The following is a 27,545-nucleotide window of genomic DNA, read 5'->3' as shown; positions in this document are numbered from 1 at the left end:
ACCTAATGCACTAACAGTAAATTCTAAGACGTAAACCGAGGTTTCATTCTAACCAATTCTGTAACATACAATCAGTCTTTTTCCAACGTTCTAATAAAGAATAACCAACAAATATAAAAAATCTGCTTATTTTTTATTCGGGCGAAGAACGACTCATGTAAATATATACATATCTACATACATATCCATATCTACATACATTTACATATCTACATACATATCCATACATACATACACACATACCTACTTACATTCATATACATTTTTAATTCTTACCATCCTGTTACCACTAATTAAAGTTATCCGTCGACCATACGGTTAAAAATAATAAAATAAAAATTATACCAACCGACGTAAGAATTTTTTTTTGGTCATGGTGATTTTATTTAACAACCACCAAACTATTTAGTATTTTTCGGAATTTGGTATTTAAGCTGTAAAATTATTTTATGCAAGGGAAAAAATGCCAGCACTTTACTGCATGCGTAGCATCCTCCGTCCACCAATTTTTTTTGGTATATTTTAGTATTTTTTATTTCCTCGGAATATTAAATAAAATTAAAAGAATAACGAGAGATGTGGGGCTCAGATCGCGGATATGAAAGCCCAAGCTCCCCAAGTTCAAGCTGTTCCTTCCCAGACCTACATTTCCTCTGGCTGTCGGCTGCCTCCGTGCGATACCGAGGTTTTTACCGGAGATTATCTGCGGTGGCCGACCTTTAGGGATCTGTTTACGGCCATTTATATAAACAATCAAAGGCTGTCGCCAGTCGAATAACTGTTTCACCTTAATGCAAAAACAAGTGGCGATGCACACACTATAGTTTCGAGCTTGGCTTTCGATGGCTTTTGTTCAGCTTGGGCTAACCTAACTGAGCGTTTCCAAAACAAGCGGTTGTTAGTAAATAGACAACTAAAAATACTTTTCAATGTGCAGTCCTTTAATCAGGAATCTGGGTCAGCTATCCGTGAACTTCAACGAACCCTCCAGGGTTGCCTCACGGCTTTAGAAATGTCCGGAACTCGAACCGAAAATTGGGATTGCCTCTTAGTGTACATATGCGCCTCCAAACTTCCTAAGCTCACGCTATCCTTGTGGGAACAGTCCCTGCACAAGAAAGCCGAGGTTCCGACGTGGCAGGAGCTGAACGCATTTCTTACGGAGCGTCACCGGACCTTAGAAGCCATAGACGAAGTACGGCCGTGAGGTTTGAGTTAATCTCTGCCAAAAACATCGGCCCCCAGTGCACCGCCTCGAAGAATAAATTCTTACGAGACAAGGGTAGTACCCAAGCCCAAAGGATGTGACCTTTATTAGAAGGTAAACTCCAGATGAGCGATCGGCACATACAAAGAGGAAGCAGCTGTGAAAGCACTCATAGTTGCTTTACAGAGGCAACTCCTTCCCATCGCCTTCAAATCCTTCCCCGAGACCCAGATCAAGACCAAATACACCATACACCAGTTGCCACCGCTACCGGTTCCACGGACTCTACAGTCCAAAATTACTTCGAGACGGGGTATTGATTCGTCTAGCTGGTGCCCTGATAGATTCAGGATCAGAGGCAACCTTTATTTCTGAGCGGCTGTTCAAATTAATTAAGTATCAGGCTTCAACCAGACAGTATCCGCTGAATCTAAAAAACTCCGAGAGACGATAATGGCAGGTATGTCATAAGTCTTCCGTTTCGGGATGCTGAAAACGTGAAATCCGCCCTCGGTCACTCCAGATCCTCCGCGTTGTCGCAGTTCCTAAGAACCAAGCAACGCCTAAAGAGGGACAGTCAGCTGAAAGCCAAATACGACTCCGTGATTCAAAAGTATCTCGACCTCCATCACATGAAAGAAGTCCGTCCTACCCATAATTCTGCCAGTTATTACCTTCCGCAACATGCCGTGCTCAAGCCGGAAAGTACAACCACCAAGTTACGTGTGGTTTTCAATGCCTCCAGCCCTTCAGAGAATGGGTCAGTTTAAATGATATCCTTCATGCTGGCCCAGTCTTACAGTCCGATCTAACTATCCAGATTTCCGATACGTCTACAGTGCCGATATCGAGAAAATGTATCGGCAGATATGGGTAGATCCGAAGCATTCCCCGTTCCAGCGCATCTTATTCCGCAACAGCGAGGGGCACATTCGAGATTTCGAATTAAAGACGGTAACTTTTGGAGTCAATTGCGCGCCATTCCTGGCGACTCGAGTCATGCAACAGCTGGCAACCTACGTGCAGCTCAGCCATCCAAGAGCGAGCAACGTCATTCGAAATCATATGTATGTAGAAGATGTCCTTTCGGGAGCTGACTCCGCCGAAGACGCTAAGCTCATTGTTCGCGAGCTTCAAGGGCTCTAGATTATTTACAATTCCATTGTAAAAATGGACCTCCAACAACAAAAGAAATATTAGCTCATACCTTCTGACAACAGACTTCCTCGAGATCGACACTGAGGGCACAGCCAAAACTGTCGGTGTACGATGGAAGGAGACGGCCGATGAGATCTTCTTCGTCCCACCAGATTTAGCAACGGAAATCTCCCCCACGAAACGCCAAGTCCTTTCCCTAATCGCCAAGCTGTTTGATCCAGCAGGCTGGCTCGCTCCATTTGTTGTGTGTGCCTCTTTATGCAAGAGATTTGGCTTCAGGATCTAGGCTGGGACGAAAAACTTCCAACTGAGCTGTGCCAAAGGTGGAACAGCTTCCTCCAGAGCTATTCAGTCCTAGAACAGGTCAGAGTATCAAGATGGGTTTCCTTCCGTCCAGAGTTCCGCGTAGAGCATCACGGATTCTGTGACGCCAGAGGATTTCCTGGATCGCTGTTCCAAATTAGATAGAGCATTGCGGGTCCTCGCTTATGTCCAACAATCACCGCTTTTCGGGGTCCGTCTAGAGGCCCAGGACGTTGCCGCCGCGGAACGGCTCGTGACAATTTGTACTCAGCGCAGGTATTTTTCTGAAGAATACCGCTGCTTGAGTCAGAAGTGTCCTGTGCCCGCGGCAAGTTAGACCAGAAAGGGCTAGTCAGGGCATGCGGCCATGTAACGGCCTCCGATAGTTTGCAGTATGATGAACGACATCCTATAATCCTACCGAACAAATGTTTAAAGAACTTGGTAAAGGCAGTGGTTAACTCCTGCAAGGTCTGCGTTATCCACCGCGCTCAGCATCCTCGACACCAGCTCCGTCGCTCGCGGCATTTCTCCAACGTCGTAGCGTCAACGTCCTTGCGACTTCTTTGTTGATCGTCGGGAGCGGGGAAGAGACGTTCGACACCGCCGTACTGATCGACCCGTGCACCCCGACAAGCTCCATCGATGCATCCATGGCCGCCGCGTTTCGTTTGCCGACAACCAACGTGGGAATGAGGACATCTGCACGGCGACGACTATAAAAGCTACAATACTGGGATTAGCCATGCATATTCTTGAGCTTCTTGAGCATCGCAAGTTTGATTCAGCAGCGTGTTGCGCCCACTTTAACACCCACAAACCGCTTACAAACTTTCAAAAATCGTAAATATGAACGCGGATATCTCGCCCAAAACTGTGGCGCCTACAATTTTCATGCTAGATAAAAAATTTTAACTGAAATGTATTAGTCTCGTCAATACCTATCGATTGACCCAAAAAAAGTTTGCCACGCCTACTCTAAAGCCCATAGCGCTAAAATCTGTCTGCCGCCCACATAACCATATATTGAGATCGCGGGTTGGTGTCGCATTACAGTCCCGCTTTGCTGCTTGTATATGTCCACTTCCCTTTGCTCCCTTGAGCTGAGTAACGGGTAACTAATAGTCGAGGTACTCAACTATAGCGTTCTTCCTTGTTGATTTTTTTAAGTTAGGTTAAAAGCAAAAAATGGCATGTTTTCTAAAGCTTTCAGTTTTTCAAAATTATAAAGGTGTACTTACAGTAGACAAATGATTCCCCAAAAAAAATTTTAAACAATCGTATTCTGATTTAAGTATTGTATAATGTTAGAACTGGACGTGAAAAAAAAATTCCCGTTTTCAAACATCAAAAATTTCATATTACCGAACCCAGTTTCTTTAAGCTGTCTGCTGGGGATGTCGCACCAGTTTACTGGAACGATTTTTTCCCCTTCGGAGACATCTCCAAGCAGGTCTGCTGGCTATTAATACAAGTCAGACGATCTTTGGCTGTCGCAGGCCACCACTTTTTACGCTGCCCTGGTACCATCCAGCGTCTCTGCATCAAGGTAATGAACCCGTCTATAAAAAGGCACTTCTAGGTCAGTATGGTCTCCACTACCTTCCACTTGTTTCTAAGAGTCCTGCCCTCCCAGTTTACCGTGTCGATAAGCCCAATCATGACTCCGTCTTGGCTGATTTCAGCGAAGGAAACCGATGGCTGGACTTAAGATCTCTTCGCCAAATGTGCGGCAGTCCGTCATTCCATGTAAGTGACTTTATTTGCGCCGATGGAAGGTTCGGTCGCCTTGGTTACGTCTGCCGCTGCCGAAGTTCTGCCTCCAGACACCCCTAATTTAAGATGGGGCCCTATATGGACCCCCGTGCTGGTGCTACCTTTGGAACCAGTATTCAGCATTACCGTTTTTCCATCGTCGAGTTTTTTAAAGTTCCCGACACTGATTTAGTGTTTTTTCTGATTAATGGTGTACATAATATTTTGTAATGTTAATGCGGTTATGGTCGGGTATGTCAAAAGATTATAAATATTAAAATTTGAAACAACTTTGAGAAGATTTATAAGAGCAATAACCGAAGAAAAAATGGAAAAAACTACTCGAATTTTGGAACACTTTGGGGTAACCTTGTAAACCAATTTATAGATAGCACGGCGTGTACAAATTATTTCAGAACATCCTTTTTATAAAATTGTATCAGAAGCTACTTCCCCGTTTTAGGCCCTTCTTATATATTATGTAAGATAAGATAATTATAAATTAAATTTAACAAAAATTGTATAAATAAATCAAAAACCCTATTAAATAAAGTAATGGGTAGTGTTAGGGTACAAAATATTACTTATTGTTTTGCCCATAATATTGTTCTACTCTTGATTATAGGTTCTTAATACGGTTTTAGCGTTGGGGCTATTTCAACTTTAGCTTGCCGTACCTGTATGTTTTTTCATATTCCGAATTTTTATTATGATTGACTGTTGAACATTTTTTGAAGCGCCAACCAAGTCGCGCTTGGTATAGTATTAAATACTATAAATATCTTACAATTCGGAAGTTGTAGGTCATATTTACCCCGTTCAACGTTTACATAAAACAATAGATAGCAAAGTAGCTTTTTATAAGCTACACATTTCTGCGATCAATTTCTTCAAATACATCGTAGCTTGCTCTGCTTGCACATACTTGATGACGACTGGTAAAGTATAAAGTCGAAAGCTATTAAAATATTTTGTTGATTAGGTCGGAAGTCTTCTTCGAAGTGTTTAAAACACAAGTTAAAAAAAATACAGAAGAACAGATGTGATTATGCGAAATTAATTAAATTTAATGCTTACCATTTTTCTGAAATGCCAAAAGTCTGTAGCTGCCGTGAATGTTTTCAAAGCCCAATGTTTTAGTAAGATCTTTGGGATCATAGTCAATTGTATTTCTGAAAATATTTCTCTCAAAATTGTGTGTGTGGCTTGAGTTCCTCTTGCCTGAACTTCAGAAAGTCGGTCATAATATTTAACTATTGGCATATCATAGTCAACCTGCATGTTGTGACAACACTTTTTAAATATTTTTAACAAAGAAATGCTGTTTGGATTATCTTCCGCTAATCGCATTTGTGGCGATATTGGGACAACCCTTGGTACCGTTATGTTCAGAAACCGTCGACTAGTTTCTTTTTGCTTTTCAAGGTAATAGTTTAACAAACGTTTTAATTGCAAAACTCTTTCTTCTCGGCGAGCATCTCCCAGTCCGGAATCAAGGACTACAAGATACGGATATATTTTTCCATTCGTACCTCTTATATATAATCTTCGTGCAGCAGTATTATTTTTTTGTACAATTTCCACACGAGGCATAAATCTGGCAATTCTAACGTAATAATGTGATGATACCGGTAGTAATAGTTCTCCAGGAAGTTCAACCTCTGCCGTTTTTTGACTAAAGTTTGATAAGAATCTACACTTATCTTCTATTAAAAATGATGTAGGTAGTTTTTTAACTTTTGTTTCAAGGACTTTTATCCATGTTTTTAATTTTGATATCAAGTTGTGTAATTTCATAGCACCTGGCTTTGAAAAATCAAAGTCATTTGTAAATTGTTCTTTCATTTTTTGAAATACTGGGTCCTGAAAAGTGACTTGGGCACGTCGTGCAAGAGATTCTGAAGCTGCTGAATTTGAAATTGAAGATGTTACGGATCCTGGAACGTTTTCTATTCCAATGCCAAATGTAGAACCAAGCTTTTTTACAAAGTGCAACGTATGGGGAGTTATAGTAGAAAGGACAACACTATTTCTATTTTCAAATGCGATGGCATAGCATTTTATTAGGCCTTGCCGTAGTTGTCGAAGCACTTCCTCTGTCCAACTTTCTCTAAACCACACCATTTGGTCAACAATTCCTTCCAAGGAACTCAATATTGTGGGATGTACTTCTCTTTGCAATTGCATAACCTTAGAGCAGCGCCACATGGGTGGCGTTGCTTTAATTGGATTAATTGAAGGAATATTTCCGTGACTAGCTCTTCCACAACTTGAAGCAATGGTATCCATATTCTAAAATAAAAAAAAAAATTACTTCATTATAATATATACATTAATATATTAATATAATTTAATTTTTTTCGTCCGATTTTAAAGAGCATTAAATTTTTCCACTAAAATGATGATTTATTTGCTGAAAATATGTTTTCTCTATGTGCATCAATTAGCAGATTAACTTTTGATATCGAAACTTTTTTTTCTTATTGACAATTTGTCGTTATTTATCCGTAAATTGTTCTTGAAGGAATAAATGTTACCGCTCCATTTCTAACATTTATTTTTCAGAAAAAAAAATTTTCGTTTTCATAGCCGTACTTATTAAACTTGAATTTTTCCAAAAATTTGTTATCTGATTTTTTGCCGATAACTATCCGTAAATTATTTAATTTATTATTTGTTATTAAAGTTACCCAAATTTAAGTTTAATTACCATACGAAAAATTGCATACATTTTTGAACAAGTGATTCAATAAGTGTGTATTGCAAATGTAAAGTGTTACTTTGCAAAAATCGATGACAAATCAAATGCAATGGATGTTTTCCCTCGATAAAAATATTGCTAAGAAGCTGCCGTCAATCTTTTCATATTGTATACGTTTTTACATGCTTAAAATACCTACCACTTTACCGTTCTTGATTTGTATCTTTCTGTTGGACTAATTAAATAAGATTTGTAGCAAAAAGGAACCATTAAAATCCAGCCAATGGCCTCGACTATCAGATAAAGAGAGTGAGAGAGGGATGGTGATACTTTTGCTTATGACTAGCTCTCTGCATTAACGAATAAGGATGTTACAGTAGCTCTTAAGGACTTAAATTCTTGATAATTTTGTAACTTTTCCATCTTCTACAAGCAGTATCGGTTTGCCTTATTTGTAGCAATACTGTTCGGAGCTGCAGCTGATAAAACTCCCTGTAAATAGAGCATCAACTCGCTCTTAATATTACCACTCATTCGAAAGCTTCTGTTAAATCTCTCTGTTCTTCTGTCTGTCGAAAGGCTGCTAAGGCGTGATAAAAGAAATTCTGCGGCTCATTACAAAAACATTGTTAAAACTAACTAAAATAAAGAATAAACTTAAATTGCTATCTAGCATGTGTTAGTTTATTAATTAATTGTTGTTGCTTAAAACGTAGAACTTTGCAGCTATTTGAAAAGTTATTAGGCGTACAAATTGAACAATAACTTGTGTGCTAACGGTATTTAAAAACTGCTCCCGATTTGATTGTTTCAGAATCTAACTTTAAGTTAATAAATTTCAAAATAAATGGCAGAGGGGCATAGTCCAACTCAGGGTGGCGGATCTGGTATCCGCCCAGCAGCACCAGCAACGCAAGGAGAAGCTTCGGGAGAAGTTCTTAACAATTCTCGGCCACCATCTACAGAGCCATCTTCAATAGACTTGAGTCCCTTAGACACAGCAGGAGGCAGTTGCGGTCGATGGGTAACTAGTAACGAACTGATTTTGTTTGGTCTGCTCGCTACGAGATTCGTAGCTCAGTAGACGTTTCACCCCAGCCTCATCATATTGCTTGTCATCCGTGACGTTCTGACGTTTCTGAACCGTTGTGCCTCTCTAGGACAACGGCTTTTGAATGCCTCAACCAGTCGACTGCTCGCCCTTTCTGGCTGGTAGTGTGGTTCTCTGACCTCGGGGTTTCAGTCGTTTGCTGTTGCGGGACATTTGCTGTTGCGGGACATTTGCCTTCGCGCTAGGTCCTGCAAGGCACACTGTGTTTAGACAACTTTCCCTTCGAGTTCACGGTTCCTCGTCGCAGGACTCTATTGCTCGACTCTGACGGATCCGCCGGGCGATGTGCCAGGGTGTGGTCGTGACAAAGTATGAGACAAGCCGCCTTGACTTGGCCGTGTGATGCCCCCTGGACCTCAGCTACCTGTGTCTCAATTCGGAGATTCCTGATGTCCCAATCCCGAACGTCTCGACGTAGCGATCTTGCTCTTTGAAGGCTTCTCACGGCCCTCCTTCAATGACTTGACCTGTTGTTTACCTGCTGCTAGTTGACTTGGTTCTTTGATTTTGATAGATGACTGATCTTGATGGTTTGACTCCTCGTGATCGACTGATCCAGCTTCCAGAGCTCTGCGGCCTTATACAGAGCATCCGGTATCCGCTGGTACTCTCCACTCCAGGTCCAAAGGTCACGGATCCTGTTTGTCTTAGACCCACATCTACCACCGGGAACCGTTATTCTCCTTTTTGCGTACGGCCCGCTGGTACTCTTCACTCCAGGTCCAAAGTCCACGGATTATGCTGAGACGTGGCACTTCTTCTCCTGGTCCAACGTCCACGGCAGGAACAGGATTTTAATTCCATAGGCTCCGAAATGTCAATCAAGTTTGAAACCAATTTAATAACTCTACTTGGCAGAGGGAGCTCGGTACGATGATCTCGAACACTGATGACGCGCTGTCAATCATGGTGTTGTCCAATAGATCCCGCTTGCCTCAATTGAAATTTCTTAAATTCACCGGGGCTTGCGCTGATTGGGCCAGTTTCTACTTTATGTTTGTAGCAGTCATTCAACTGACTTCAATCGAAAAATTTCAGCATTTGGTCTCCTGTTTATCTGGTATAGCATTGGAGACCGTAACTACGTTGGAAATTGAGGATGCTAACTACCAAGTTGCATTGGATGTTCTAAAGAAACGATTTGACAATAAACGTCTTATTATACAAGGTCATATAAGACAGATATTTGTGTTCGAGCGAGTGGACTCTTCGAGTACGCGTTGCACCTCCTGATGCTATACTTCAGTGTATCCTTTGGTAGGATTATCCGACCCTGAATATTCAGACATTTAAGCAGTTGTCGAAGCTAATTCCTACCCTTTAGGTTCCGCCGTGGTTCTACGATATTTTTAAGTAGATGATATGAACTCTTGGACTAGTTTGGGAGCCACATCGAGATAGGTTTTTGTTCACGTTTGCCCGTACTATTGGGTCTAGAAGCCAGACAAAACACTCAGATTTGTCAACGATAGCAAGGTGCTACGACTCACTTGGGTTAATCCGTCCCACTATAAACAAGGAAGAACGCTATAGTCGAGTACCTCGAATATCAGATACCCATTACTCAACTAAAGGGACCAAAGGGAAAAGGAGATATGCAAGCAGCAAAGCGAGACTGTAATGCGACACCCACCCGCGATTTCAATATATGGTTATGAGGGCGGTATACAGATTTAGGCGTTAGAGTGGGTGTGGCAAACTTTTTTTGGGGTCAATCGATAGGTATTGACCAGACTAATACATTTCGATTAACCTTTTTTTCTAGCATGAAAATTGTGGGCGCCACAAGCTTAGGCGGTTTGTGGGCGTTAGAGTGGGTGTGGCACTCTGCTGAAACAAACTTGCGCTGCGTAAGAAGCTCAGGAATCTGCACGCCGAATCTCAATAGCCTAGCTCTTATAGTTTCCGAGATCTCAGCGTTCATCCGGACGAACAGACAGACGGACAGACGGACATGGCTAGATCGACTCGGCTAGTGATCCTGATTAAGAATATATATACTTTATGGGGTCGGAAACGCTTCCTTCTGCCTGTTACATATTTTCCGACGAATCTAGTATACCCTATTGCTTTACAAGTTACGGGTATAAAAATGGACTATACCTCTTTTTAAATAAATTTGATTTTATTCATTAAAATTATATCAATATATTTATTTTAAAGAATTTTATATGAATCAATATTCATTAAATTAAAAAAAATACAAAGAAGAACGCTATAGTCGAGTACCTCGACCATCAGATACTCGTTACTCAGATAAAGGGACCAAAGGGAAATGGAGATATGCAAGTAGCCATGCGAGATTGAAATGCACCACCTACTCGTGGTCTCAATCTATGGTTATGTGGGCGGTAGACAGACTTAAGCGTTATGGGCGTTAGTGTGGGTGTGGCAAACTTTTTTTTAGATGAATCGATAGGTATTGACGAGACCAATACATTGCAGTTAAATTTTTTTATCTAGCCTGGAAATTTGTTGGTGCCACAGGTTTGGTCGGTTTGTGGGCGTTAGAGTGGGCGTGGCACATTCGCGTAACAAACTTGCGCTGCGTACAAGGCTACAGAAGGCTATATGAATCCATATTCATTAAATTAAAAAAAAATACAAGGAAGAACGCTATAGTCGAGTACCTCGACTATCAGATACCCGTTACTCAGATAAAGGGACCAAAGGGAAATGGAGATATGCAAGCAGCCATGCGAGATTGAAATGCACCACCTACTCGTGATCTCAATCTATGGTTAGAGTGGGCGTAGCACATTCGCGTAACAAACTTGCGCTGCGTACAAGGCTACGGAATCTAAATCTAAGATCCGAATTCTCTATCCTTGATAGTTTCCGAGATATCCGCGTTCATTCTTACGATTTTTTGAAGTAGATACCACTCCAGCAACAGTGCATAGTGCACAAGAAGATAATGGTGATTGCATACAAATTACCAAACGACCAGTTAACGTTTTTAATCACCAACTTATATTTGAAAAGGGAAATCAAGATACTAACGAACTTACTCACTACATTAAAAAACTATTAATAAAATTATTTGCAGTGACATGACTGAAACTTTGGCGAAAGACATAATTATAAAATTTATATGTGACACAATTTTGTTATGTACATTAATAATGACGAAGACTTTGCAATTTTTCAACGAGCTTATATGAAATTAATTAAACCAAATACTGGTACGAAATTAATGAAAACTTCAGTAGTACTTCCCAAATTACCCACATATGCAGACTTTCATGAAAAAATATTAGAAATACATGAGAAAACAATACACCAAGGTATTAAAAGACTTATGAGACTTTTAAAAAGAAATACTACTTTCCAGACGCACAAAAACGCTCAAACGCTCAAAACATTATTAATAAATGTGAAATTTGTAATTTATGCAAAGCAGAGCACAGAAAAGTTGCTCTTCCGTTTGAAAAAACTCCAGAAACTGAAAATATTCGCGATAAATATGTTATAGACTATTACTTTATTGACCAACCTAAATTTTTAACATGCATCGATATTCATTCAAAATTCATTTCTATTATTGAAACAAAAACCACAGATTGGATTGAAAGTAAAAAGCTCTTCTTAAAATCTTTAATATGATAGGTAAACCGAAAACAATTAAAATGGATCAAGATCCTGGCCTAGTATCTAAATCATTACAAAATTGGTTACAAAAAGAATATATTAACATTGAAATTACAACTAGCAAGAATGGTATAGCCGATATAGAAAGGGTACATAAAACAATCAATGAAAAACTTAGAATTATTAATACACTTACAGACGCTGAAGACAAGTTAATGAACATAGAAAAGGCAACATATGTTTATAATCATGAAATAACCCACGATGCCACAGGTTAAACTCCTGCTGAAATATTTCTTTATGGAATAAAACCAAGCAAAAATATGGAAAAACAAAAAGAACATAAGATAGATAAACTTAATAAAGACCGCGAGGAACATGAAGTAGATCTGGAATACACTAAAGTTATAAAATAAATGAAACGTAATGCTAAATTAGTAAACCCATTTAAAAAGACAGGAGCGTTAGAACAAAAAGACGAAAACATTAACATTGAAACAATTATTTCATGAAATTAAGGAATTACTTCATCATCGAGACAAAAACGGGGATTAATTAACTTTTTAGGGACAGCTCACAAATACCTATTTGGAACATTAACTGAAGATGATAAAAAAGAGTTGGAGGATAAACTACAAAACTTACAAGAAATGGTAATTGAAAACAAAGAATTTAATGAAATAATTTAAAATATAAATGAACAATCAAAAGATATAAACAAACTCGTAAAAGATAAACAAGAAGAAAAAGCTTTGCACATTTTTAGATATTCTTTAAATATATTCCTAGAATACATTGAAGATTTACAAATAAGTTTACAATTAACAAGAGTTGGAATATTTAATCCTAAAATACTTAAACATGAAGAGTTAGAGAACATAAACGAAGAAAAATTACTATCAATCAAAACTTCAGCTTGGTTAAGCAGTCAAACTAAAGACACTTTTATTCTAGCCCATATACCCACTTCATTTAAAGAAACACAAAAATATAGAATTATTAAATATCCAGATAATATGTGCCGACAAATTGATATAAATGGTAATTACGAAAATTTTGTAAATGACGAAAAGAAAGTATTTTACTTGACAAATTCACTAAATTAATTAGCAAATATATTAGAACAAAAATTTACAATCACTGATCCAATGTATCTCTCAAATCCTTACTAATCAATTTGCTAAATGTCAACACACTTTTGTATCAGAAAATGAATCTGTAAAATATATTGAGCCTAACATCATTGTTAATTATAATTTAAAAGAGACACAAATTAATCAAGATTGTGAAGTGTTCAACAAAACAATTCAGGGAAACAATATAATACAATTAAGTCAATGTACGTTAGAAATAACAGATATTAAAATTACAGCATCAAAGAATATAAAAGAATATAAAATTATATTATCCAGCACTAATATTACTTTATATGAACCAATACGATTGTTAAAACTTAAAAATTCTAATACCCATTAACAAAAACAAGAATCAATTTATAAGTGGATGGTTTTTACCACATTAATATTTATACTTTTAAGCATTAGTACTTACATCATATTTACCTATAGGCGTCAGCCAACAAAAAAGAAATTTCGTTTAAATTCAACAAGGATGTTGAATCTTCTAAAGGAGGGGCGTGTGACGTATACCAAACCCAACATACAACCTGTATATCCCGAGATACCCATTATTCCAATTGTCAATAACATAAGTCCAGAGCCTACTATCGCAGTTATTCAAATCAATCCGACATAAACATTTAACCCCTCAGACACAAATCTTTCCCACGCCTTCGATCGACGGCACCAGTAGTATAAACACTTCTCACGCCTTTATCGACGACGGCAGACATAAACAATATTCAAACTCTTAAACAAAGGGTCCAGCCTGAGAACCCATTCGTCAGCATAAAAGCTTTGGCCAATCCGAATTAATTAAACAAAAGATGCAGCCTAGAAGCCACAGATTTGACCAATCAAAATTCTTAATCAAAGTCCACTTTCGCTGCTCGCGTCGCTTTCACTGTTAAGAACCATAGAATAAATAGAATATAGAATAATGCATTTTGTAAAATCAGTTTAAGACTGGGAATCAAACTTGAAAGAACTTAACCAATAAAAACTCCGCTATATATTAACAAAAAGCATATTTTATATATATACAATATAATATTTTCCAAAGCCCAGGACCCGGGGAAGTCGAGATCTCATCGCACAGGATTTGAAAAGGGGGCAAGTTTTCCGGAACACGATTCCGTTCTTATAAACATACATATATAAATATTCGTTCAGTGTCCTACAACTTTATAGACTACTGTGTTATAAACTTTTCAGCGGCGAGTATCAGCCTTGTAGTTATGTGTGCAATTGCAAGAGCCCTCTGAGCGACGTTTGTAGTCGTAAATAGTCAGCGTTTTGCTGATGTGCGCACCTTAACAGGTAGTAAATTCGATACTTTGTGGTAAAAAAAAAATTGACAAATATATTAATTTCATATGCATTAGCCAATATTATATTACTCATCGGCGGCGCACGCCGAAATACTCGTATAGTATTCAATAAATTTATTATGTGAAAAAGAAATAAAAACCATGAAGTGCTAGAACTTTAACAAGGGGGTGTGCTGACGCGAGAAGTGAAGTAGGTCAAGAACAAGGGGATGGTATTGCACGATGCATTGTGTGAAGGGGAGGGAATATGGCCGAAATACAGCCCGATCTTATTGCGTCCAAGCGACAGCTAAGCTTGTGGGGCAGTGTGTAGTGACGACTGACTAACTTTATGGACTAATAGTATTTTCCAGGCACTTTATGTATTTATTCTAGTTATGTTGAAGAGGAGAGAGGCTTACCAAGATCCCACGACCCGATAACGACGTAGGGTATGCCGGAAAATGGTGCCTGAACATCGGACTCCCTCGGCACAAGTCCCTGTCAGAACAGAATTGGCGCCCAACGGTTGAAATTTTCATATTTCTTAAGGAATTTTACTAGGGTCCACAATCTCGATATATACTTGTTTGTCTTTGTCTTTAAACTAGTAACCTTAAAGTCCCCGACTTCTATGACTGTCAGTGTTGAGTGGCCACTCAATCAGAACTTTGTCACAGAGTAGTGGCTTGACTTTAAGATGTTTAAGTTTTTGTCTTTTTCAATCGTAGAAATTCCCTGTTTTGTTAATTTCCAAATTTACCAGAATTTCCTTAAATCAAGAACTGTGAGATTTCCTTATTATAATACTATAAAACTACGTGCTGACCGACTATTTGTTGAAATTAACGTAAAAACAATTTATATGTACTTTCTGGCTGACGCTGCCGACGTGCTATGATTAGGCTAGGTCGTTTGAGAGATTCGAGTCCAGAAGGAGCAGGAGCACAAGCACTACGGTAACGCATTTAGCCATTGCGGTGGGGTCTACTGTTCGTTTGTCGATCCAGGACAAAATGGAAGGTGGGGGAACTGACAGGAAATGCAAAGCCGACGCCCCACGATGTATTTTTTGCTAATACTATATTACTCATCCACTGCGCACGCCGATAAATTACCATGTGGTAGAGCTTTATCATGGAGGGAGTGCTGACGCGAGAAGTGGAGTAGGTCAAGAACAATGACATAACTTTCGACGGACAACCTTTACAATAGGGGATCGTATTGCACGGCCCCCATTTGGCACACAAATATATGAAGGGGAGGGAATACGGCGAAAGCGACAGCCAGAGAGGCTTACCAAGATCCCACGACCCAAACACGACGTAGCCTGAACAACGGACGCATCTCCCTCGGCATAAGTCCCTGTCAGGACTCGGACACTAATATGCCCACGTAACAAAACTTACTACCGAAATTTGGAGTCAGTGGCCTTATCTTTAAGAGCGAAAGGCCATATTCATTGAGAACGCTCAATACGGGCTGAATGGCCTTGGACAACCAGTAGTCCACACATACTCCATGAGTCACCGTTGCATCCCGAAAAAATTTGAGGCTTGGTGCGGTTTATGGGACGGCAGCGACATTGGGCCACACTTCTTCCATGCTGATAAAGACCGCCACGTTACTGTGAATGGGAACCGTTACCGCTTAATGATAACCCAATAGTTTTGGGCCGAATTGGATGGACTTGGACACAATGTGGTTCCAACGCAACTGCGCCACAAACCACATAGCTAATGTCACAATTGTTTTATTAAAAAACCAAGTTTGGTGAACGAAAAGGCCCAGCTCGGTCTTGCGATTTGACGCCGAAACTATTTTTTTTTTATTTTTTTTTTAAGAAAAACTTTAGTGGCGCTCTTATTGAAAGCCGTTAATATATAAGTCCAACACTTGAAACTTTTCTGCAGCTCGTTTGCGCGCCGTTTGTCAGATTTGATAATATTTTTGTATTATGTTCGAGATTGGACATTGGTCGCTCGCTTTTCATAAAATTTTTTCTGAAGCAAAATGATGTGTCAAACCGTTTTTCAATATTTTTTTTGCTTTTCATTCTGATATTCAGTGATATTCTGCAAAAACTCAAAACATGCCCTGAGGGGCAAGAATAGTTGAAGGTAATATTTGATAATAAGGATATTGTTGAAGTATATGTATGGTTTTCATAGTGGTGGTGCCAGTCGATGACCAAAGATGTAGTAATACTTGATCAAGCGGTCCAAAACGTAGTCGGGGACGTACAGCTTCGAAAAAAATAATAGCACCACTTACTCGAGCAATGTTTGGATAGTCACCCTACCTATATTTTTAGCTCTGTCAAAACATGCAATACCTTTTTGGAATCGAATTGCAACAAAGTATCAGAAAGTGAAAAAAAAAATTTTGATTTCTTTTTTAGTTTTTAACTTATTTAAGAAACTTTACTAAAACTTAAAATACTTAACGAAAAAAATAATAGCACCACTTTTCAAAAATGGGTTTAAAATTATAGGAACTACCAATATTCATGAGATAACAATATTGAACTGTTAAATCTATGTTTACATTCTTCATTTAATACCTTGTGGTGTATCCTTTATTGGAAATAACATCTGCGCAGCGTCTTGGCATGGGGTCAACTAGGTTCTTGCATCGCTTTATGGAAATTTGAGTCCAGGACTCCTTAATTACTCCCCAAAGGGATCCGATGGATGTTGGTTTTGATGCAGCGACAGCCTTTTTGACGTCCGACCATAGATTCTCTGTTAGATTAAGGTCTGGAGACTTCGGAGGCCACACCGTAACGTTCACAGAGTTGTCCCCAAACCTTTTCTTTGCCTTCTTGCTGGTATGTTTGGGGTCATTATCTTGTTTGAAGACCCACACGAGCGGCATTTCATACTCTGCGAAAGGTAGCATAATGGTATCCATGATATCCACGTATACGTGCTGGTCCATGATGGCCTTGATCCAATGTATCGGGCCTACTCCGTAATAAGAAAAGCAGGCCCATACCATCACACTACGCCCTACATGCTTTATGGTCCTTGTGGTGTTCTGGGGCTTAAACTCCGAGTTCTTTGGACGTCTGAAATACCATCTGGATCCTTTTCCACCAAACATAATCACCTTGCTGTCACCTGACCGTAAAATATTCCTCCACTGATCGGGTGACCAATTTGAATGATCCTTGGTAAACTTCATTCGCTTAGATATATGTCTGCCATTTAAAAATGGTACTTTTCTCGGGCTGCAGGTTTTTAGGTTAGGTTCCCTGAGATATGTACGCAGAGTTTGCACCGTCGCATTTATTTCAAGCTCCTTTTTAAGCTCAGTAGCAGATTTGAAAGGATCCTTCTAGCTCTGACGAATCAATCGATTGACGTGAAGGGGGGTCATAGATTGGTTTCGTCCTCGTGTTTCAGGTTTTTCTTTATAGTTTAGAGCGTTCTTAATCATTTTATTTAAACATCCGACCAATCGAACAACTACTCTGTAAGATTTTCCATCCTTTATCAACTTTTGGATGATATCACACTTTTCCTCAGTGCAATACTTTCCACGTCTCATTTCAATGGCTATTCATCAAAATATGGGGTTTTTGCTAATAAATGTTGTAGTGGTGCTATTTTTTTCGCCCTTTTTTGGGTTCTTTTAATAAAACTCTTAAAAATAAATTTATAGGCAGGATTTAAAAATAAGCTAACACATTTTTTCGTTAGAAAGAATACTAAAGAGTACAAAAAAAAAATTTTGTGTTGAAAAAAAACAAACACTAAAAACAATTTTATTTTACGCAGAAGAAAATGTATTGAAATGGTGCTATTATTTTTTTCGCCACTGTAAGAAAAAAATGACTTCGCCGAATTTTTAGGAGATATGGTATTCTGTAGATCAGTAAAGAGAAAAAATAAATTGACAAAAATGCGCCCCTCTACGCCAAAGAGCGATAACCGCAATTTAATATCATAAAAACAGGTAAAAAACAACAAACTATTCCATTTCAGGGAAGAAGATTGTTGTCCAAAGACCACAAAAAAAATTTTTGTACTTTTCTGCACTGTACGTTGGCTGGCAGAGGCTGAGCAGAGCTTTTTCCCTATCCCCGCTTAATGGGATACTGTCAAGCGCTAATCTACAATCTTAATAAAAAATTTCGAGCTTCCCAGTTATCAGCTTTCAGACGGACGATTTTGGGCGTTTTTTGGGCTTATTAATGAGAGCAGAACATTTTATTTAAATTTTTTTTGTATTTTAGCATCAAATCTGTAGGGGCTAAGGCCGGTCGCATACTTTCTGAAGAATCTATTATACCCTTTTACTTTTACTCTAAGTTCTTTCAAAAATATGTATGTGTTACTTGTATTTACTATTTTCAGAATATTGTTTTATCAGGTGGTTAGGGGAGAGCGGGTTATAGGGGATACAGCCACAGTTTTGGACGTTTTGTGGGCGTTAGAGTGGGCGTGGCACCCTGCTGAAACAAGTTTGCGCTGCGCAGAAATCTCAGGAATCCCAGTATTGTAGCTCTTTTAGTTTCGGACAGACGGACATACGGAAATGGCTAGATCGACTTGGCTAGTGATCCTGATCAAGAATATATATACTTTATGGGGTCGGAAACGCTTCTTTCTGCCTGTTACATACCTTCCGACGAATCTAGCTGACCACTCGGAAAGGCGGTTGGATCCTGTTTTTCGTGCGGGTGAACAAGCAGCCGATACTTGATTTCGTTATATTAAGCGCTTGGCTCCTACGTACCGTGCGAGTGAGCAAAAAGCAAATACCGTGCAACGAGCACAGGGTAGATCAACTTAGAATCACCTGTTGGAAAGAGCGCAGGATATGGCTAGGAGTGCTACAGCTAGACGTTTTAGGTCGTCGATCAGGTAAAAAAATACACCGGCTCGAAAAGCAACTATCGATGCAATTAAAAATATATGTCAAAGAGTTAGTCAGTATAGAAGCCTTAGTGGAAATAGGGAAGCAGAAAACATTCGGAACTCAATCCAAAGTCAGGAGATACGGCTTAGTGTTTCTCAGGAGCATAGGCCCAGTAGAAACCCTACTGAATTGAAAGTTCTTATAGTCACTTTTAATAGAAAAGTAAAGCTTGGTCTTTATCAGATTTGCCTTTGTTGTAAAGAGTTGTGGTTTCCAAAGCAAAGAAATAAGCTTCTTAGATCCTATTTGGAAAACATAGTGAGTTCAGGGAAGAGATTTACCAGAATGCCACCATCTTTCAGTTGTCAATCTTTTAAGTTCTGTGCAACTTTTCACAGCAATATAAAAGCCGGCAGAAAGTCCAAAGGTGCCATATTCAAAGGCCTAGACTTCCCAGAAGTTTCGCATTCCTTGAGGGGGCTTACGATCTTGGAGGAACGACTGATTTTACCTCGCTTTCCATTTCGATAGGTCATGAGCGTCAAAGTGCTATAAAAGAAGTTGTTGTAAATGTTCCAATTCCAGTGAGCAATATCGCGACGTCCCTCCCACAAGCTTTATATGAGGCTGAGGTTATACAAGCTACCCCTCAAGCGATGAATGGACTATGGACATGATTTCATGATTTTCATAAAGGTCTCTTTATTAGAGCTGGGAAAAAATCGGTGTCAACATCGATTACATTGATTTTTTTTTCGGTCGATGCATCGATCCGGTTTTGAAAAATTCGATATGTCGAATCCATCATAAAGATATATTTAACCACTGTGAATAAGAAGAGAAGAAAGACGTGCAAATAACGGTAATTAAAAAAAATTTGCTTACAAATTATTAAATATATCCAAACGTTTCCTTAAGATTGTTGTGTGTTGGTGGATAAGAAAACTGGAGGAAAATGGACATATTTTTGGAAGAGTCAGGTAAAAATTCTTAAATTCAGTATTAAGCACGAGTTTCGCGAAGCTAGAGATGGCATATAGCATGTTTATCCATATGTACATAAATAAATACATATTTGCAATAAAGTTTCCCTTATATCACCCACCGCCAGGAACGACGAGAACGGGAAGATGTCGAAGGCGCGCTGGAAGATCGTCCATGCGCGACTCGTTGAGTCTCTCTATGCACGGATGGAAGAGGCACCAACAGACCCCATGCCCACAATCGATGGTGCAGGGTGGTTGAACGGTGTCAAAATCCTGAAGTGCAAAGACGATCCGACCAGAAGGTGGCTAACGCAATCGGTCTGCCAACTGGAGGCGTTTTGGGAGGGGGCCAAGCTAGAAGTGGTGGAAAGGGAATTCATCCCATTCATGCCGAATGCGAAATTGCTCTTCCCCATCGCAATCCAAGGGGATCGAATTGGAAGATTGTGCACATGGTCAGCTCACTACCCAACGGGGGGGGGCAATGTGTGGTTCTCCAAATCAACAAGGAGGCGGACGCTCTGCAGTACCCAAGATTCGGGAAGATGGCGTGGGGCTTGGGTAGTGTCTACCTGCGTCTTAAGAAGCGCCACCCCGACGACAAAGGCGCACACATCCTGCAGGCAGGCGTGGTGGAGAAGGACCTAGGTCTGGAAGCCATCGTGGAAGCCGACCAGGACCTTGCGCTAGACGACTCGGAGAACGAAGAGGACGGTGAACTGACTGTCATAGCCAACCCGTCGAGCGGAGATAAGCCAGCCACCCATGACACTGAAGGTGCTTCAGATTGCGGCGGAGCTCCTGATTGCCCTGAAGCAAGGGCCCGTCGACATAGCCTTAGTTCAAGAGTCATGGATTGCCTCGAGCAATATCGTGGCCGGACTAAGGTCCTCAAACAACAATACATTCTACTCCGAACGGTAAGCAGGAACAGAAGCGCCGTACTTGTACGGAAGCGTATCCATGCTAACCTAATGCCTCATTACAGCTCTGATGATTTGACTACCGTGATCCTAGAAAGCAATGAGCAGCGCCTCTTGGTAGCCTGCTACATGGCACACGACAGACCGGCGCCACCAGACCACCTGAGCAGCTTGGTGGAATTCGGCTCGAAGGATGACCAACTCCTCATTGGTGCAAATGCCAATGCACAGCACAGCGTGTGGGGAGGCTCCGACACCAACGACAGAGGTGAGTCACTCTTAGACTTTGTTCTATCACTAACTTATATAGCAAACGTGGGGGAGAACACATCTTCGAAGGTCCTACCTCGTCAAACGTGCTAGATATAACGCGTGTAAAGGGACAGAGTACTTCGGTCTCTGAATAAAAAGTCCTAAGAACACCATCCTTCTCAGACCATAGGTATATTCAGTTCAGGTATGATTTTTAAAGTACTCCAAAAATAACTGTCTTTAGAAACCCCCGAAACAGTTTACAAGGACAGTTACCTCGAAACTCGCGACTAGCCCGGGCGTAGTAAAATCCGTGAAAGATATAGAAACGTCCCTAGAGACCCTGTCCAAGGAATTACTAAATGCGTATCACGCATCATGCCCGACATCAAGAACAAGAAAGAAGACCAAGTCGCCATGGTGGAATCGGGAACTGACACAAAAAAGAGATAACCTACGAGAAGTCTTCAAAATCGCCAAAAAGGCAGACAATAAGATAATCAACGGGGAAATCAAAGTCCTACTTAGGGATTACAAGAAGGAATCTCGCAGGGCACAGATAAGCTCGTGAAGAAACTTCTGCTCCAGCATCCAGAACGTCCCGGAAACAACTAGACTCCGGAGGCTGCTTTCGAAGCAACGATCTAACAATGCCTAGGAAAATCAACTGGGCTACAGACTCCTTTGCGGCCTATAAGGCACCAGGATTAAATGGAATATTTCCAGCCATATTACAGGTGACCAAGGCCCCATGCCTATATGAAATATACTCGGCATGTCTAAGCACGGGCTATATACCAATCCAATGGAGGACTTCTCGGATTGTCTTCCTCCCAAAAGCGGGAAAGTGCAGTCACGTAAGCACCAAGGATTACAGGCCGATAAGCCTTACCTCTTCCATACTCAAAACACGGGAAAAGCTGCTGGATCTACACATCAGAAACGATGTAGGAAGACTCATGTCATCCAACCAGCACGCCTACACCAAAGGGAAATCTGTGGAAACGGCACTACACTCGCTAGTAGTAACCGTTGGAAGAGCCCTTCACATTAAGGAATAAGCGACCGCTGAAGAGAGTGGACGTGTCTTGTGCGAGCTCCGCGAAAAGTGCAAGAAAGTTGATAAATTAAATGCAAACAAAACACAAAAACTAAACTGGTTAATTTCAAATAAGCGAAAAGACGCTAAAACCCAAAGAAATTTAGGTTTCAACACAAAATCGGTGTAATGACTTTAACTAGCACATACATTTTTTTCATCTTATAATAATAAATAAGTGCCACGCTAATAAAAGCTCAATGAGCTACGAACAGAATAAAGAGCGACTCAGTTCCGCGAGCCGAAGAGACGGTTACTTTTCGTATGTCTCAACGCGTGATAGCGAAGTGCAAAAAACGACCCTACTGTTGGTCGATAGCCAAAGAGCACGATCTTGCTCACCATGCTTACTTACGGCTACCCCTACTCCGACGGCGTGGAGTCAACAATGCAAAACCCCCCCACCATCAGTTTCGAGCCCTGGCGCACCAACAACATGCAACGGTAAAACTTCTGCATTCTCACTAAATTTGTCAGCAACAACTACAGCTGCGGCAAAAAAACCAACGACAACCACAGCTACGACTATTATTTCGGAATCGACTGCAACCGCAGCTCTAAATACAACGGAAACAAAAACCACGACAACAAATCAAAACCAAAACAAAATTCAGCAAGCGGGTCCGGCCATACAGACTGGACTAGATCGGTACATCCATATCAAGCGTAAGCCTAGCCCGCAGAACACCGCGGTAGATAACAAGTCAAAAATAAACCGTGTCCAAGTAGAAGATATATTACCCGGGAGATCCGACAGCAATCGATTTGCGCTTCTAGCAGAAAAGGAGACCCAACCGAAACCTAAGCCCCCACCAATTTACATTAGGGAGAAAATGTCGAACGCCCTGGTCAACAAAATTATTGCGCTGACCGGGGACGAAAACTTTCATGTTGTTCCAGTCACAAAAGGGGATATCCATGAAACCAAGCTTCAGACCAAATCTGAAGAACATTTCCGAGCAGTATCCAAATACCTGGAGGAAGCTAGGAAAAGCTACTACACATACCAACTAAAAAGCAGCAAGGGCCTGCAAGTGGTAATAAAAGGAATCGAGCCCGACGTAACCGCCAAGGAAGTTATCGATGCTCTCAAGGAAAAAGGGTTTTCTGCAAAGAACGTCAGTAACATTATAAACAGGAAAAAAGAGCCGCAACCACTCTTCAGGGTCGAGCTGGAGCCAGACAGCAGAGACTTGAAGAAAAATGAAGTGCACCCCATTTATAACCTGCAATACTTATTGCATCGAAAAATTAACGTGGAAGAGCCACATAAAAGGAACGGCCCAGTGCAATGCACAAACTGTCAGGAGTATGGACACACCAGCGCATACTGTTCGCTTCGAACAGTCTGTCTAGCTTGTGGAGACTTCCACAATTCGGCTAACTGCCCTGCCAACAAAGAAGACCCCAAAAAGAAAAAATGCGGCAACTGCCAAGGTAACCAAACGGCAAACTACAGGGGCTGTCCGGTCTACAAGGAGATGAAGGACCGCATGCGAAAAGTGATAGCAACGCGTCATCAGAATACCCAAAATGCGTACACTTACTCGCGTACGACGCCGGAAGTATTTTTCGGCACGGCTACAAGATCCTCCTTTGGTCAACTAAATACCCAGAAGGGATTCTCATACGCCGATGCCCTTCGATCGGGGACGGAAAACCCACTCCAGTCTAATCTAGGAAACGCTCAGCAGATCCTAGAACAGTCGCAAAGCACTCTGGAAACTATGATGGTCACCGTGCAACATTCATGAAAACGACCATGCAAACACTGGTTCAAAACCAGAACATGGTGTTACAGCTACTTGCAGCTAAGCAGTCTAAATAATCAGATGGCAAATCTACGAATAACAATGTGGAACGCCAAGGGCGTTTCACGGCACAACCTTGAAGTAACACAGTTCCTGAATGAAAATCATATCGACATTATGCTACTGGTAGAGACGCACCTCACAAACAAATACAACTTCCAAATAAGAGGCTACACTTTCTACCGCACAGACCATCCAGATGGTAAAGCCCACGGCGGAACCGGCATCCTAATCAGGGAACGTATCAAGCACCACTTTCACCAAAGGTTTTCAACTAATTACTTGCAAGCCACGTCTATCAAAGTGCAGTCAGGCAACGGAAACCTCACCATAGCCGCTGTCTACTGCCCGCTTCGCTTTACAATTTCTGAAGGACAATTCATGGACTTCTACAATTTGCTTGGAGACCGCTTTATAGCTGCAGGGGACTATAATGCCAAACACACGCACTGGGGATCACGCCTTGTGACTCCCAAAGGAAGGCAATTATACAATGCAATCATAAAACCGAACAACAAATAAGACTACGTTTCTCCTGGCAGCCCCACATACTGGCCAACAGACCCAAAGAAAGTTCCAGAGCTAATAGACTTTGCGGTGTCAAAAAACATTCTCCGCAATATAATAAGCGCCAAAGCGCTTTCGAACCTGTCGTCAGACCATTCGCCAGTGCTAATAATTCTTCTTCAAAGCACAAAAACCACAGATCACCCCCTCAGGCTGACGTCGCACAGAACAAACTGATTAAAATATAAAAAGTATGTAAGCTCACACATCAAATTAACCCCTCACTTCAACATCGAAGCGGACATCGACTGCTCTACCGATGCTCTTGAAGAAGTATTCGTGGAGGCAGCCACTATCTCAACACCACAAGGCAGGGACGTGCAAGGCAACCACTTCAAAACTAATCTGCAAATTGAACGGTTAGTCCTAGAAAAGAGGCGCCTGCGACGTGCCTGGTAAACCAACAGGTCGCCGTCATCAAAACAACGTCTTAAGGAAGCCACTCGCTCACTAAATCGAGCTCTAAAGCAAGAAACAGAAAATGCACAGCTGCAGTACATTAAAGAACTATGGCCAACCAGTACAAAATATCCTCTGTGGAGGGCTCACCCAAATCTGAGCTCTCCAATCGAAACAGTCACTCCGATAAGAAACTCATCTGGCATCTGGGCCCGCAGCGACGAAGATAGAGCCGAAACTTTTGCTTTACATCTAAGAAACGTCTTCCAGCCGAACCCTGTCACTGGTTCATTTTTCCTACCACAAATCGAATCTGAATCTACTTCCCTACCACCATTGTTTCAGCCAAAGGAGATCGCGAAAGTCATTGGGGAACTGAAACCGAAAAAGGCCCCTGGCGGTGACCAAATAACCCCAAAAATGTTAATTGAACTTCCAAACTCTGCCATTGAGGTTATTTGTAAGCTCTTCAATGGGATTATAACTCTCGGCTACTATCCGAAAAAATGGAAAAAATCTATTATCATTATGATACCGAAGCCCGGAAAAGACCACACAATTCCGTCATCCTACAGACCAATTAGTTTATTATCGTGTCTGTCTAAGCTGTTCGAAAAATGCCTTCTAACTCGCATAACACCATATCTAGGAGCACACAATGTTATCCCTGCTCATCAATTTGGATTTCGTCAAAACCATGCAACAATCGAACAAGTTAGTAGAATAACATCAGAAATACGCACAGCCTTTGAGCATCGGGAATACTGCAGCGCAATATTCCTCGCTGTATCTCAAGCCTTCGATCGAGTATGGCTAGATGGCCTCATGCACAAAATCAAAACACACTTACCTGATTACACTCACAAGCTTCTTGAGTCGTATCTATACAACAGGACCTTCGCAGTAAGGTGCAATACAACAACATCCGACGACTACATTATTAAAGCTGGAGTCCCGCAAGGAAGCGCGCTAGGGCCTACTCTGTTCCTCCTATACACAGCGGATATTCCCACGAACGAGCAGCTAACAACATCTACCTTCGCTGACGACCACGCAATTTTAAGTCGCTCGAGGTGCCCAGGCCGAGCCACAACACAGCTAGCAAACCACCTCCTCGTAGTAGAGAGGTGGCTATCTGATTGGCGGATTAAACTAAATAAACAAAAATGTAAACACATAACGTTTACTCTCAACAGGCAAACATGCCCTCCACTATTATTGAATAACACGCAGATTCCCCAAGTCAACGATGTAACGTATCTCGGCGTCCACCTTGACAGACGACTAACCTGGAGAAGACACATCGAACGCAAGAAAGTACATCTAAAACTAAAGGCCAGCAGCTTCCACTGGATTCTTAACGCTCGTTCGCCCCTGCGTCTGGACTACAAGGTTTTGCTCTACAACCCCACTCTCAAGCCCATCTGGACATATGGCTCCCAGCTATGGGGGAACGCCAGCAGAAGCAACATAGACATTATACAGCGCGCTCAATCGAAAATCCTGCGAACTATCACTGGGGCACCATGGTATATTCGCAACCAAAACATCCACAGGGACCTAAGCATTCTTACCGTTAAAGATGAAATAGACAAACAAAAAGCGTCCTACAACGAAAAACTCTCTGTGCACCCCAATCGCCTCGCAAGAGGCTTGACTTGGGTTTCCAGCCGATCCCGTCTACAACGCAACGACCTGCCAAGCCAGCTATAACTTTCGGGCCCCTTTAGCACAACATCAGTCATATGACTGTGAGTTAGATTAATTAGTCTAAGATTTGATACACTTATTGTTAGTATCCAAAGGGAGAAGATTCAATAAATAAATAGCAAAGCATTTAAAAAAAAAAAAAAGGAATATGCGCTTGGAGTATTTGTAGATATATCCGGAACATTCAACAATGTCAAAACGGATGTTATATTGGATCATCTAGAAGCAACCAACAACGCACCCCGCAATGAGCCTCTGGATAAGAACCCTGCTTAACTGCAGGCGCCACCGTGGCGCTATTAGCAGCACATGAGGCCTTTCACCTCTGATGCACTGGATCTACATCTCGGTGGTGCGTCCGACTCTGCTGTATAGAGCCTTCGTGTGGTGGCGAGCCACTAAAAAGACGACCTACACCGAGCTGCATAACGGGAGCGCTGAGGTCAACCCCAACTAAAGCTCTAGAAATGATCCTCGGAATCGACCCCATAGATATCCACGCTCAACTGATTGCAGGAAAGGCACAACAACGTCTAGTTGCATCAGGTAACATGACGACGCAAAGTTTCGGGCATAGTTTAATCGGCCGAAGCATGATCAACAAAACGGACTACATGATCCCCAGAACGTGCCCGGAGGTTAAAACAACCTCGATCATGGGCCCAGACGACTGGAAAA

At 41.1% G+C, this 27,545-nt stretch overlaps 2 protein-coding genes across 8 annotated transcripts in view; one reads left to right on the top strand and one right to left on the bottom strand.

Moving 5' to 3' along the window:
- The window catches only part of Nipped-A (Transcription-associated protein Nipped-A), a 509,451-nt gene that overhangs the window by 23,222 nt on the left and 458,684 nt on the right, over positions 1–27,545 (bottom strand). For 6 of the 7 annotated variants that reach the window (XM_070999181.1, XM_070999183.1, XM_070999179.1 and 3 more), the window contains one exon: positions 5,501–6,715. The exons of the other annotated variant lie outside the window; for it this stretch is intronic. In XM_070999181.1, coding sequence (XP_070855282.1) covers positions 5,501–6,715 — 1,215 coding nt within the window. The remainder of the gene's footprint in view (positions 1–5,500; positions 6,716–27,545) is intronic. 7 annotated transcript variants of the gene reach the window in all.
- LOC139354891 (uncharacterized) lies at positions 20,129–21,227 on the top strand. Its single transcript, XM_070999147.1, has 2 exons — positions 20,129–21,026; positions 21,095–21,227. The coding sequence occupies exons 1-2, from the start codon at positions 20,559–20,561 to the stop codon at positions 21,098–21,100; spliced, it is 474 nt and encodes a 157-aa protein (XP_070855248.1). The 5' UTR covers positions 20,129–20,558; the 3' UTR covers positions 21,101–21,227.

The sequence above is a fragment of the Drosophila suzukii genome, unplaced genomic scaffold, assembly GCF_043229965.1.
Source record: "Drosophila suzukii unplaced genomic scaffold, CBGP_Dsuzu_IsoJpt1.0 scf_4, whole genome shotgun sequence".
Classification (NCBI taxonomy): domain Eukaryota; kingdom Metazoa; phylum Arthropoda; class Insecta; order Diptera; family Drosophilidae; genus Drosophila; species Drosophila suzukii.
The sequence above is the reverse complement of the archived record's forward strand: the minus strand, read 5'-3'. Positions and strand labels throughout refer to the sequence as shown.

What these genes read in the sequence shown, in the direction of transcription:
- LOC139354891 (XM_070999147.1), top strand. Translation starts at nt 20,559, where the DNA reads ATGGTCAGCTCACTACCCAACGGGGGGGGGCAATGTGTGGTTCTCCAA.